We start from the raw sequence: 15,409 nt of genomic DNA on the forward strand, positions 1-15,409 counted from the left end.
ATGCCTGTAATCCCAGCACTTTGGGAGGCTGAGGTGGGTGGATCACCTGAGGTTAGGGGGTTCAAGATCAGCCTGACCAACATGGTGAAATGCCGTCTCTACTAAAAATACAAAATTAGTCAGGCATGGTGGCGTACGCCTGTAATCCCAGCTACTTGGGAGGCTGAGGCAAGAGAATCGCTTAAACCAGAAGGCAGAGGTTGCAGTGAGACAACATCATGCCATTGCACTCCAACCTGGGCAACAGGAGCGAAAACCCCATCTCAAAAAAAAACAGAAAAAAAGAACCTAATTCAAAGACCCAAAAACATACTTTCCAATTTCAAAAACCTTTAAGAATCAGAAAATTCAAATATGATGCATATTAGTCGAAAGGTCTAACATCTATGAGAGATTATTTTCAAATATACATTTTTTTAACATATAGCTAAATCTTATTAGCTGGAAACCACTCACTGAATTTATTTTAGGCAAAAAAAAAAAAAAAAAAAGGATACAAGCTTACTTGTGTGTTATCTGTTGTGGAAAGGGAAGTTTGTTATGAAAACTCAAACCATAAAAACAAGTGAAGCCAGGTGTGGTGGCTCATAGCTGTAATCCCAGCACTTTGGGAGGCTAAAGCAGGCAGATCACTTGAGGTCAGAAGTTCAAGACTGGCCTGCTCAACATGGTGAAACCCCGTCTCTACTAAAAAATACAAAAATTAGCCAGGTGTGGTGAATCCCAGCTACTCGGGAGGCTGGGGCAAGAGAATTGCTTGAACCCGGGAGGCATAGGTTGCAGTGAGCCGAGATTGTGGCACTGCACTCCAGCCTGGGTGACAGAGCGAGACTCCATCTCAAAAAAAAAAAAGTATAAAACTGTTTAAAGTCTATGTGAAGGAATACATTTTTAAAAAATCACCTATAGTCTAACATACACGTAAAACGTATGGCAAAAATGTTCAAAGGAAAAATAGGAAAATAGAAATTATTGAAAAATTTTTTACACTGAAAATGAACTAATGTAATATAATTTGAAGGTAGACTGTGGTAAATATACAAATTGTAACCTTTAGAGCAAAATTTAAATAAAATACACAGGCATGAAATAATTGGATAGCATATGCAAAAGAAAAGCCAACTAACCTTCACCCTAACCACACAGCATATACAAAAATTTTTCATATCTCATCTTGCCTAAAAAGTTAAATGGCTTCTCATTATTCTCAAAATAAAATACGAATTCTTGATGACCTTAAATTAGGACATCTAAAGTAGGAAAGGAGATTCTGAGGACATGGTAAAATTATGATAGCTCCTTTCCCCTGCTCTCACAATACCAGTCAATTTGCCCTTCTTAAGACAAATGATTGACGGGGCAAATATCCACTTGACCAAGGTTGTGGAATAAGTCAACAGCATGTGCCTCCTGATCTCATACAGTGAGAAGTACACAACAGTCATTTGAGGTATTTCTGCCAAAAATATATGACATGAATCTGGACATTAGGAAACACAAGACAGACCTGGGTTAAGAGACATCTTACAGAATAAAGGTGCGTACTCTCTAAATTGGTAAGGTCATGAAAGATAGAGAAAGGTGCAGGAACTCTTCCAGATAGATTAAGACTAAAAAGATATGACAATTAGAAGCAATCAATGATCCTAGATGGGCTGATAACCATAAAGGAAAAAATAAACATTGCAGGATAGGTAGTAAAGTTTGGATGGGGTTGTATAAATAATTTTAAAAGATGAATTTTTTAAAAGTATCTATTTACTCCCAACAAAGAAAAACCCAGGACCAGATGGCTTTACTGATAAATTCTACCAAACGTTTAAAGAAGAATCAATACCAATATTCCCTCAACTCTTCCAAAAACCTGAAGAGGAAGTAAACACTTCCAAACTCACTCTGAGGCCAGCATTATCCTGATACTAAAGCTTGACAAAGACACTATAAAAAAACTACAAACCAGTATCTTTGATTAATACTGATGTGAAAATCCTCAACAAAATAATAACAAACAGAATTCAACAGCACGTGAAAAGGATTATACACCATAACCAAGGGAGACATTCATGGAATGCAATGATGGTTCCACATAACGAAAATCAATCAACATAATGTACCACATTAACAAAATTTAAAAAAAAACACAATCTTCTTGATTGATGCAGAAAAATTATCTAACAAAATTCAGCACTCTTTCATGATTTAAAAATATTCAACAAACTAGGAATAGAAGGAAATTACCCCAACATAATAAAAGCCATATATGAAAAGCCCACAGCTAATGGTGTGAAGGTGAAAGACTGAAAGTTTTTCCTCTAAGATCAGGAACAAGACAAGATGTTCACTTTATTCAATATAATACTGGAAGTTCAGCCAGAGCAATTAGGAAAGAAAAAGAAGTTCTAGCCAGAACAATTAGGAAGGAAAAAAAAGGAAAAGGTATCCACATTGGAAAGGAAGAAGTAAAACTGGTTGAGCATCCCTAATACAAAAATCCAAAATCAGAAATTTTTTGAGTGCTGATATGATGCCACAAATACAAAATTCCACACCTGGCTTCATGTGATGGGTCACAACCAAAACTGTTTCAGGCACAAGTTTAAAATACTGTATAAAATTATCTCCAGGCTACCTGTTTAAAGTATATATGAAACATAAATGAATTTGGTGTTTAGACTTGAGTCCCATCTCCAAGACATCTCATCATGTGTATGCGAATATTCCAAAACTTGAAATCCAAAACGCTCTGGTCCCAAGCATTTTAGATAAGGGATACTCAACCTGTATTTACACATCGCATGACATTTTATGTAGAAAACCCAAGATAATTCATGAAAAAACTGTTAGAACTAATAAATGAATTCAGCAAAGTTGCAAGGTATGAAATCAACACACAAAAATTGTTACATTAAAAAACACTAACAGGCTGGGTGCACTGGCTCATGCCTGTAATCTCAGCACTTTGGAAGGCAGAGGCTTGCGGATCACCTGAGGTCAGCAGTTCAAGACCAGCCCGGCCAACATAGTGAAATCCTGTCTCTACTAAAAATACAAAAATTAGCCGGGCATGGTGGTGCGTGCCTGTAATCCCAGCTACTCGAGAAGCTGAGGCAGGAGAATCGCTTGAACCCCAGAGGCGGAGGTTGCAGTAATCCGAGATCGAGACTCCATCTCAAAAACAAACAAACAAACAAAGCACTAATAATTAACAATCCAAAAGGAACATTAAGAAAATTCTACTTACAATAGCATCGAAAAGAATAAAATACTTAGGAATAAACTTAAGGAAGCAAAACTCTTATACGCTGAACACTACAAAATATTGCTAAAAGAAATTAAAGAGACCAATAAATAAACAGACATCCTATGTTCATTGACTGGAAAAAAATATTAAGATGTCAATACTACTCAAAGTTATCTACCAATTCAATGCAATCTCTGCCAAAATCTTAATGATGTTTTTCCAGAAAGAGAAAACTCTACCTTAAAATTCATATGGAATCTCAAGGAACCCCAAATAGCCAAGACAAATCTTGAAAGGGAGAAACAAGTTCAAGGTCTCACACTTACTACACAGCTATAGTAATCACAACACTGAGATACTGGCATACAGAAAGACATACAGACTAGTGGAATAGAAGTAGAACCCAGAAATAAATCCTCACAATAATTTTTGACAAAGGTACCAAGACCATTTCAACAGGGAAAGGGCAGTCTTTTCAACAAATGGTGCTGGGAAAATTGGATATTCACATGCAAAAGTAGTATGAAGTTTGACCCTTACCTTACACCATATAAAAATATTAACTAAAAGTGAGTCAAAGACCTAAACGTAAGACCTAAACTGATCAAAATCTTAGAGGAACAAATGCTGACAAAATTTCACGACACTGGATTTGGCAATGATTTTCTGGATATGACACCAAAAGTACAAGCAACAAGAGAAAAAATTGGTAAGCTGGACTACATAATACATCAAGATGAAAAACTTCTGGGTATCAAAAGACACAATCAAGAGTGAAAAAGCAACCCATGGAACAGGAGAAGATACTTGGTAATCACATGTCTGATAAGGGGTTGGTTATATCCAGAATACAGAAAGAACTCCTACACACAACAACAATAAAACAACCCAATTTAAAAATGGGCAAAGGACTCCAACAGACATTTCTCCAAAGAAGATATACAAATAGCCAACAAGCACACGGAAAGATGCTCAATATCACTAATTATTAGACAAAAGCAAGTCAAAACCACAATGAGGTACTGCCTCAGACCCATTAGAATGACCACTATCAAAAAAAAAATACAGAAAATAAGTATTGGCCAGGATGTGGAGAACTTTACTTGCTAATAAAAATAATGACATCAAACAATTTGTATTTCTGTAAGGTACTGCTGAAAAAAGATTCAGTAAAGTCCTATAATATGGTACTATTTTTATAAAGCAATGACATAAAAAAAAAGTACATTTCAGTGCATGTATATAATGTATTAGTTTTCTATTGAAGCCACAACAAATCACCATAAATTCAATGACTTAAGACAATACAAATTCATTGTCTTACAGTTTTGTAGGTTAGAAGTCCAACACAGGTCTCACTCAGCTAAAGACAATTTATCAGCAGGGCTGCATTCCTCTCTGGAGGCTCAAGAGAAAAATCCATTTGCCATACTTTCCCAGCTTCTAGAGGGAATCCTCATTCCATCTGCATTCTGTGGCTCATGGCCCCCTTCCATCATCTTCAAAGCCAGCAACATAGAATCTCTCTCTGACCATTTATTAGTAGTCACATCTTTGATCACGGCCAGGTCATTTTTTAAGGACTCTCAATCAAATCAGGCGCACCTTCCAGGATGCTCTCCCCATCTCAAAGTCCTTAACCTTAATCACCTCTGCACTCTCTTTTGCTATGTAAGGCAACATATACACAGGTTCCAGGTATCAGGATGTGGACATAATTGGGGGGCCATTATTCAGCTTACCACAAATGTCTATACTATTTATTATATAAGCATATATAGAAGGATCCATATAATCAGGTTCTTAATATGGGCTAGGAAATAAGGTGCTGATGTGAAGAGAAGTAGAAGCAAACAGGAAGAGGGAAAAGAAAGGAAGAAGAACAGAAAGGAAAGGGAGGGGGAAAGGGGAGTACAGGAGAGAAGAAAAAGGAGATGAGGGGGAAAGAAGAAATAGTGGCAAAGATGGGGAGGAAAAGGGGAGAGAGAAAAGGAGAAAAGGAAAGGGAGTTGCACGAAAGGATAAGACAAAAAGAACAAGAAAAACAAATTTAAAAAAGATAAGAAATAAAACTGAAGAAAAAGGAGAAAAGGAAACAAGGGGAAAAAGAGAAGGAAAAAAGACTACCCAAACATACCAAATAAAGTGAGGTATGCCTGATCAAATTTATGCAATTAGGGCAAATTACATAATTATATATATATATAAAGAAACTTCTCAGTGGGGCATGGTGGCTCACGTCCGTAATCCCAACACTTTGGGAGGCCAAGGCAGGGGGACTGCTTGAAGCTAGGAGTTCGAGACCACCCTAGGTGAGACAGTGAGACCCTTATCTCTACAAAAAATTTTAAAAGTTAGCCAGGCATGGTGGTATGTGCCTGTAGTTGCCGCTACTCAAGAAGCTGAGGTGGGAGGATCTCCTGAGTCCAGGAGGTCAAGGCTGCAGTGAACCATGATCACGCCACTGTACTCCAGCCTGGGCAACATAGTGAGATCCTGACTCATTAAAAAAAATAAGAAACTTTTTTAATTAAAATTCTTAACCTGACTTACATGAACTGCTTACGAGACTTCCTCCTGGTCCCTCTTCGGTGTATATAGTGTATACATGTACCTACCATTAGGTATCATATGCAAGTTTCACTGCCCTAAAGGCAGTGAATTTTAGGTGTACAATTCCATAAGAGTTGATGCGTGTCATTATACATTTGTCCAAACCATAAAGTACAAGACCAAGAGTAAACCCTGATATAAACTACAGGACTTTGGGTGATAAAGCGTCAATGTAGGTTCAATTTTAACAAGCGTATGGCTCCGTGGCTCTGTGGGGATGCTGACAATGCGGGAGGCTATGCATGGGTGGACGTAGGAGGTATACAGGATATCTCTTATCTTTAGCTCAATTTTGGTGTGAACCTAAAAACTGCTCTAAAAAAAATGACTTTTTTAAAGTCCTCTGTGCTACCCCAATTCATCCAACTCCTGATCTTTTTACTGTCTCCACAGTTCTGCCTTCAAGAATGCCATATAGTTGGAATCATACAGCCTTTCCTTCAGTTATGCATTTAAGATTCCTCCATGTCTTTTCATGGCTTGATAGCTCATTTCTTCTTAGCACTAAATAATATCCCATTGTCTGGATGTACCGCAGTTTATTTATCCATTTACCTACTGGAGAACATCTTGGTTGCTTCCAAGTTTTGGCAGTTATGAATAAAACTGCTACAGACACCTACGTGCAGGTTTTTGTGTGGACATAAATTTTGAATTCATTTGGGTAAATACCAAAGAGTGTGATTGCTGAATTGTAAGTGTTGAGTTCTGTAAGAAACTGACAAACTGTCAGTTGGATTTTTTACTGGTTTCATTCTTTCCTATTCTTGTGTGTCTACAGTTTTATGTACTACTCAAGCTGTTCTCTTTCATCACATTTAAAGACTCTGAAACAATTACTATTTCATTTTACACTCACTTTACATCTGTAAAGTGTTGTAAAACACCCAAAAATCAGGGAAAATCTAACCAATAAAGAAGTTAATATCCCCAGATGGGATGAAAACTAGTATAAGGTGAGCGAATATTTGATTTGTGACTAACTTTACTAAAAGCAGTAGGTTCATTCACTTTCATGTTACGACGACTTTCTTGCCTCAGCTGCCACAGTTTAGGAAACCTACACAATGAATATTCTGAAAATAAAGTCTCCCTCACTCACCTTAAACCCATACTCAATAAAAAATGAATACATATATGAAATGCATTTATCAAAACTAGCAAACAGACTTCAGGTGTTTTAAAAAGCAAAATTTTAACATATGGAACCCTAATTTCTAACTGAACCCTATTACAAAATGAGTTATGTTTCATGGTTTGGGAGTAGGGCAAGAAAAAAGTTAAGGCCATTAATTAAATACCCAACAGGAAACACTAATCCTGTTCCACTCCATCCCACCCATGTACCAAAAATGTTTAAATAACTTAAGGCTCTTTGTTCCCTGATTTAGCAATAAAATGTTTATGGAATTCCACAAATCTACCTACTTGACCAGACAGATTTACACGCTGGATTACTTTTCTAAAACAAATTTAATTGTGCAAAAATTCAGACATCTTATCACAGCAAGAAGTGCTAACACTGCTATCTATATATGCTATTTAAATGTGATACACTGTAAGGTACCAGAAAAAAGAATACTTGTAATACACACATATACAGCCTAGACCTTTGTATTGTATTACTGAACAAGTGCAAGAAATATATTTGGCCTAGCAAATCGGAACTAAGTTGCTGATGAAGTTCATTTACACGGCAAAAACCAATTCTTAAGACTGGCAAACTTTTAGAAATGCAATACTGACATGGTGCTTTGAAATAAAGAAAATCTGCAACAATCATTGTCATAATCACACATAAATGTATACAGTGATTGCTATGTGCAAGACACTGTTCTAAGCACTGTAAATTAACTCACTTGATCCTCACAACTGAGTTCAGGTCCTTTTTTTTTTCTTAAGCTTTTTTTTTTTTTTTGAGACAGGGCCTCACTCTGTTACCCAGGCTGGCATGCATTGGTACAATAATGGCTCACTGCAGTTTCGACCTCCCAGGCTCAAGCAATCCTCCTACCTCAGCCTCCTGAGTAGTGGGGACTACAGGCATGTGCTACCACACCTGGCTTTTTTTTTTTTTCGGTTTGGTTTGGTTTTTTTTTTTTTTTGGCAAGGGAGCGGTTTGGTAAATCGGGTAGGCTCAGCGACTCCCAATTTTGTTTATTTTTTGTAGAGATGGGGGTCTCACTCTATGTTGCCCAGGCTGGTCTTGAACTCCTAGGCTCAAGCAATCTTCCTGCCTCGGACTTCCAAAGTCCGAGACATTACAGGTGTGAGCCTCCACACCAGGCCATATGATCCTTTTTCAATTTTTTTTTTTTTAATAAATAAGAATATTAAGGCCGGGCGCAGTGGCTCACGCCTGTAATCCCAGCACTTTGGGAGGCCGAGGTAGGCAGATCACAAGGTCAGGAGTTCGAGAACAGCCTGGCCAACATAGTGAAACCCAGTCTCTACTAAAAATACAAAAAAATTAACCAGGCATGGTGCAGGCGCCTGTAATCCTAGCTACTCAGGAGGCTGAGGCAGGAGAATCGCTGGAACCTGGGAGGCGCAAGTTGCAGAGAGCCAAGATTGCACCACTGCACGCCAGCTGGGGCGACAGTGCGAGACTCTGTCTCAAAAAAAAAAAAAAAGGAAGTAAGAACATTAAGACCCAGAGAGGTAAATAAGTTTACCAAGGTCACTCAATTGAGAGCAGAAATCAGGATCCAAACCTAGGCAAGCTGTCTTAGAATTCCAGGCTCTTAACACTATGCTTTACTATCTCTATTTCATTTTTAGTTCACTCAAATGTTTTATGTATTCACAGGAATAAAACAATATTCTACCCACGTCACCAGTAGACCCTTCTGGAAGATTTGTATGTTGTGCTATGTAAAAGCATTCACTACATCTTTGTAATATACTACCTTTTTTCTAGAAAATGTACATTTGATGACTGGGAGCAGTGTCTCACACCTACAATCCCAGCACTTTAGGAGGCCAAGGCAGGAGGATCACTTGAGCCCAATAGTTTGAGACCAGCCTGGGCAACATAGGGAGACCCATCTCTACAAAAAATAAATAAATTTTTAATTAGCCAGGCCTGGTAGTGCGCACCGGTAGTACCAGATACTCAGGATGCTGAGTTGTGACAATCATTGAGCCCAGGAGGTTGAGACTGCAGTAAGTCATGATCACACCGCTGCACTCCAGCCTAGGTGACAGAGCAAGAAAAAAAGAAAATGAACATTGGAAACCTTCTAGTAATCACAAAAACTAAGTGCCAAACTGTCACTTTCTGGGTTTTTCCAAATTATCAAACACTGGTAAAATTTTTTTTTTTTTTTTTTTTTTTTAACAGACAGTGTCTTGGCCAGGTGTGGGGGCTCATACCTGTAATCCCCAGCACTTTGGGAGGCCAAGGCAGACAGATTACCTGAGGTCAGGAGTTCAAAACTAGCCTGGCCAACATGGTGAAACCCCGTCTCTACTAAAAATATAAAACTCAGCCAGGCATGGTGATGGGCACCTGTAATCCCAGCTACTTGGGAGGCTGGGGCAGGAGAGTCACTAGAACCTGGGAGGCAGACGTTGCAGTGAGCTGAGACCGCGCCACTGCACTCCAGCCTCGGTGACAAGAGCAAGACTCCATCTCAAAAAAAAAAAAGGAAAAGAACACTAGGGACAGGGTCTTGCTGTGTCACTCAGGCTGGAGTGCAGTGATGCGATCATAGCTTACCACACCCTCATACTCAACTCCTGAGCTCAAGCAATCCTACTGATCACTTAGTCTCTGAGCCTACTCTGATCCCACTGATAGATAGTGAGGACTACACATGCATGCCACCAGGCCCGGCTATTTTTTTTTTTTTTTTTTTTTTTTTTTTTGAGACAAGGGTCTTGCTAAGTTGCCTAGACTGGTCTCAAACTCCTGGCCTCACACGATCCTCCTACCTCAGCCTCCCAAAGCACTGGGATTACAGGTGTTAGCCACTGTGCCTGGCCGTAAAATTCTTCTTTTTTTGTTTTTCTTGAGATATTGTATCACTCTGTCACCCAGAATGGAATGCAGTGGCATGATCTCAGCTCACTGCAACCTCCACCTCCCCGGTTCAAGCTATTCTGCCGTATTAGTTACCAGGTACTTGGCACATTTGTTAACTGTTGGCTTTTTCTTTCAAGTCAGTACAGTCTCTGGTTCTGGATATACCTGCCTCATCTAGGGTTCCCAGAGTTATAAAAACGAAGAAAAACTGCCAAGCAACTTTACATTGTTCTGCTGGCATCTAACAAAAAAGGCATTAGAGATTTCCAGAGAGCACATACGTGTATTCCTTCCTTCTCAAATCCCACTAAAAGAAGAAAAAGATAGATAAAGGGAAATAAAATCCATACCAGAAGGAATAAATGCCACCAGTGAATGACAGATGTTAACCAACTTCAGGAAGATGAAAAGTAGTTGGAATATTGACCTACAAACCATAGTGGGACAAAGTAAATTTAAGAATATGCACCAAGGCCGGGCGCGGTGGCTCACGCCTGTAATCCTAGCACTTTGGGAGGCCGAGACGGGCGGATCACGAGGTCAGGAGTTCAAGACCAGATCAGCCTAACCAAGATGGTGAAACTCCGTCTCTACTAAAAATACAAAAAAATTAGCCGGGCGTGGCGGTGCGCGCCGGTAATCCCAGCTACTCAAGAGGCTGAGGCAGAAGAATCGCTTGAACCCAGGAGGTGGAGGTTGCAGTGAACCGAGATCGCGCCACTGCGCTCCAGCCTGGGCGACAGAGCGAAACTCTCTAAAAAAAAAAAAAAAAAGCACCAAAGGGTTGGGGAGAGATGCTATTCCTACAAGCTGAGCCGAGCTAGAGGTTTCAAGCTTGAAGTCGTGGACCCAAGGATCATAAAGTGGCAGCAGGACAATAACCACGGAAATCACTCAGTCCTCCTCCCTCCCCAATCTCCAAGCAAAAAGTCCAAAATAGTTACGTTTGTCTCCAAGATAAAGTCAAAAGTTTTTTAGAAATGAAGGGGTAGGACCCCTACTGTTAATACTGGTGTTAAGCGTACACAGCAGAAACTTAGGCTTAATAATTTTACAGTTCACACTGAGGAAATAAACAGCTATACTCAGCGGAGAAGTTGCCCCACCACTACTGTAAAGCCTGAAGCAAAAGGCAGGTTCCCAGTCTACCCATGCGGTACTTGCTCACATGCCCTCAACTGAAACCTTCCTATCTAGGCGACCTGGTACAAAGAGCCAAAAGTCAATTAGCGACCCGTGTACTGAAAACAAGGCCTATTACTCATATTAACCAAAATATAGACATTTAACCAGTGCCCATCAGATGTTCGAGAAAAAGCAACAGAAGGAAACAGGACCAAAAAGACACAGAACAATTGACCAACAGTAAATAAATTAATTTAGGAAACAGATTTTTTTTTCTAATTATCATCTTTGTAGATTCAAAAGACTTTTAATATCTATAAAATAAGTAAGAAAAGGCTGCTGCACCTAGGACCCTGTGTTTACTAACTCAAAGAATAAAAACTGGAGAAGGGAAGAACAGAAGGAGGCAGTGTAAGACACCATAAATCCCTAAATTTATCCACAATAGACAAATTATATATATATATATATATATATATATATATATATATATATATAAAGAGGTAGATAGTAAATATATTATCCACCCTGGAAAGGGGACAGGGGGAACAGTCATTTTACTTTTCATTTTACATTTTCAAGTTGTTTTAACTACGTACATGTACTAATACTAACAATAATGTTTTAAGTATTAACCATAAAAAAAATGGCAGGGGACAACACCACCCCAAACAAGTGCTATTTAAACTCTCTCGTGATACTAACAATGATTTAAGGAGGACGGCAAATTTCAAAATCAGAGGTCAAGAAGGGTCCCTGCCACTCGTTTTCCTCAAAAGGCAGATAAAACATTTTAGAGCCTTTTTGAAAACTTGTATATGACGATAAAAACCCGGGAGGCAAAGCAAAGCCTACAGAATACGCCAGAAAAAAAATCTGGTTCCCACCCCCAACTCAAGGTCTAGGGCAAAGGAGCCGGCAGTAGGAGGGTGGAATACCTGAACGCCGGGATGCCGCGGCAGCCCGAGGACCTGATAGTCACAGAGGCCAAGGCCACAGAGAGAGACACCGCGGCTAAAGCCTTTCCCAGGAGGCGTCCGGCCATCAGCGCCCCGAGGGCGGCTTCGCGATGCTAGGTTGCTCTTAGTTGGTGCCTCCGCCTCCCCACACCCTACAGCTCCGAGTCCCCGCCCCGGGTATCTAGTGGGCACTAGGACCGGACTGCCGTTGCGTTCCCGAACGGGAGCAGCTGTGCCTATCTATAAATCACAGATCAGGAGCCCTCCCACGATAAGAGTCCAGCGCTTTCCCCAGGGCATCGAGAAAAATCCAGACCAGCACGTGACGCCGAAGCCCCCAGCGCTAGCTGCCTGGAGGAACCGCGACCACGGACCTAGTAACTTTCTCGCTGCGTAATGGCGCTTTACGGCCGCGCCGCAAAGCAAAGGTCGTGCGTTGCCTGCTTCCTAGCGCCTTCCTTCTCCGACTTCCCAGACTTCCCAGTCTGCGCAGGCTTACTTGGGGACGAAGGGAAATAACCGGAAAGTGCCAGAGGAAAGGAAACGTGACACAGACGAGGAACTGGAAGAATAAGTGGGAAAGAAGCCAAGGGGTTTGAGAGAGACTGTGTTGCCCTGGGTTTTTGTTTTTTTGTGTTTTTTTTTGAGACAAGAGTCTGGCTGTGTCGCCCAGGCTGGAGTGCAGGGGCGCGATCTAAGCTCATTGCCGCCTCAACCTTCTGGGTTTAAGCGAGTCTTCTGTCTCAGCCCCCGAGGTAGCTGGGACTACAGGCACACACCGCCATACCTGGCTAATTTTTGTATGTTTTGTGGAGACAGATTTTTGCCGTGTTGCCCAGGCTGGTCTCCAACTCTCAAGCTCAAATAATCCAACTGTCTGGGCCTCCCAAAGTGGTGAGATTACAGGCGTCAGCCAAAGCGCCTGACCCTGCCCGGTTTTTTTAGGCAGTAAGTTGTTGCGGAACCACGCAGGTCTTAGCCATATTTTGGATAATACTTGGTTATGGGAATGAAACCGCCTTTGCAAAATTATGACTGATTTGGGCGGCCGAGGTGGGATCACTTGCGGTCAGGAGTTCAAGACCAGCCTGGCCAACGTGGTGAAACCCCCTCTCTACTGAAAATACAAAAATTAGCTGGGCATGGTGGTGTGCGCCTGTAGTCCCAGCTATTCAGGAGGATGAAGCAGGAGAATCGCTTGAACCCGGGAGGCGGAGGTTGCAGTGAGCCGAAGTCGCACCACTGCACTCCACCCTGGGCAACAAGAGTGAAACTATGTCTCAAAAAAAAAAAAAACCTCTGCTTCCTGAGTGCTCAGGGAGACTGATTTGAGTAATAATAAAACTCCGGTCTCCCACACATCTGGCTCTGCATGAATTACTCTTTCTCTGTTGCAAGTCCCCTGTCTTGATGAATCAACTCTGTCTAGGAAGCGGGAAAGGTGAACCCCCTGGGCGGTTACAGCAAGAGGAGATAGTCCAGAGACTCAGCCCTCATATCTTGAAGCGTTTCTTCGTTTTTTGTTTTTGTTTTTCTTAACCAAGTTGTCTGCTCCAATTGCTGGATTTCATTCACAAGGCTTTGCTAGGACCAGGTGTGGCCCTTGGAAACTCGTGGAGGAGAAAAGCTATGAAAATAGGCACACATCCTGGAGGAGGAACAGAGGGCAACACCCTTAATACTGGATAATAAACAAGAGGCAAAAATTAGCCAAACCGACAAACTGAAAGTTGGAAACCCAGATTGTCCAAAGAAGCTTGTAATCAGGCTTGCCTCATTTATATTAGCTTATTGATGTGGCAAATGTTTGACTTTTACTTACATGATCCACTGTTTCTGTGATGTGGTTCCAATACACCGACATTACAAAACTTTGACCATCTTAAAAGCCAGATTAATCAAATTTTAACAACCATTGTTCTGAAAACTGCAGAATTCTTGACAGGTATTGACTGTTCAAACTATGCTGTCAACCTAGTTGTGCCTCAGATGCTGAGACACGAAATAGAATTTAAAGCATTTACTTTAGCCAAAGTGAGGACAGCTGCCTAGAATACCCAGACCCAAGTAACCTTGAATGTGAACTCCTGTCCACCTTTGTTACAGTCAGGTTTTTAAAGGCAAAAAGGGGACAGGGAGTTGACTGATACAAAGTTGTAAAGAATTACTGGTTTGTAGAAATAGCATTGATTAGTGGTTGGCTATACATTAAGCTATAGGGTGTGAGTTACAGTGTCCAGTGTGCCATTATTAGGTTAATTTTTAGCTACTTGTGGCTATAGCAAGAAGTTTAAAGAGATGAATACATATCAAAGTGGGGAGTAGGATGTAATTTCTGTCTCATTTTAATGTCTCTCTGGGCCTGATAATTTAAAAGGATTCACCTTCCTCATATAAAAGTTCTTTTCTCCGCACTGAGAGACTTGATTATACTCTAGCATATCTTCCAGTACCTTCAGGCCTTGTCCCTAGGCTGACCCCAGATCCCGTTAAAATGCTTCCCTGAAATCAAAACTCAATGCCTGGAGAATTTACTGTTTGTTCCAGCCAAAACTTGATGATAGGCAGATAGGTCCCTGAACCCCTTCTTAGAGTAGTCACTTTAGAAAGCGGCACTATTCACAATAGCAAAGAGTTGGAACCAACCCAAATGTCCAACAACGATAGACTGGATTAAGAAAATGTGGCACATATACACCATGGAATACTATGCAGCCATAAAAAATGATGAGTTCGTGTCCTTTGTAGGGACATGGATGAAACTGGAAAACATCATTCTCAGTAAACTATCGCAAGGACAAAAAACCAAACACCGCATGTTCTCACTCATAGGTGGGAATTGAACAATGAGAACTCATGGACACAGGAAGGGGAACATCACACTCCGGGGACTGTTGTGGGGTGGGGGGAGGGGGGAGGGACAGCATTAGGAGATACACCTAATGCTAAATGACGAATTAATGGGTGCAGGAAATCAACATGGCACATGGATACATATGTAACAAACCTGCACATTGTGCACATGTACCCTAAAACCCTAAAGTATAATAAAAAAAAAAAAAAAAAAAAAAAAAAAAGAAAGCTTGTTTCTCTACCCTTGGTGATGTAAGTCTACCATCCAACACAGTTTCCTCAAAGACTTGGGAGCCATCTCTTCGAAATGCAAATATTGAGGGAGATAACTCACCCTAGCTCCTAGTCCCTGTAGAAGGCAAGTACCTTGCTTTAGCTAGCACCACTGCCTCCTATCATAAAGATAGAAGTTTGTTTCTCCTCTGGATAAGAGCCAGTTAACAAACCCAAATGGCCTAGTCACATCAATCAGCAAACCACCGTGCCGCCGTCACCCCCAAAACTTAAGATCCTTTTGTGCCTTTCCCTTTTGCATACCTCAGCCTTTTGTTTCAGGGAAGTGTGGGGTTCATATTGCACTCTCTCCCCTAT

General features: G+C 40.8%; 1 protein-coding gene across 5 annotated transcripts in view; it reads right to left on the reverse strand.

Annotated features, from left to right (window-relative positions):
- The window catches only part of NUDT9 (nudix hydrolase 9), a 35,543-nt gene extending 23,158 nt beyond the window's left edge, over positions 1–12,385 (reverse strand). For 2 of the 5 annotated variants that reach the window (XM_055297047.2, XM_055297046.2), the window contains exon 1: positions 11,945–12,385. In XM_055297047.2, coding sequence (XP_055153022.1) covers positions 11,945–12,051 — 107 coding nt within the window. In that variant the 5' untranslated portion in view covers positions 12,052–12,385. Of the gene's footprint in view, positions 1–8,953; positions 9,051–11,944 lie in introns of those variants that run through there. The other 3 variants (XM_055297048.2, XM_063610263.1, XM_055297049.2) reach the window with 3 other exon arrangements.
- Between the last annotated feature and the right edge of the window lie 3,024 nt (positions 12,386–15,409).

Source organism: Symphalangus syndactylus, chromosome 10 (genome assembly GCF_028878055.3).
Source record: "Symphalangus syndactylus isolate Jambi chromosome 10, NHGRI_mSymSyn1-v2.1_pri, whole genome shotgun sequence".
NCBI classification, from domain to species: Eukaryota; Metazoa; Chordata; class Mammalia; order Primates; family Hylobatidae; genus Symphalangus; species Symphalangus syndactylus.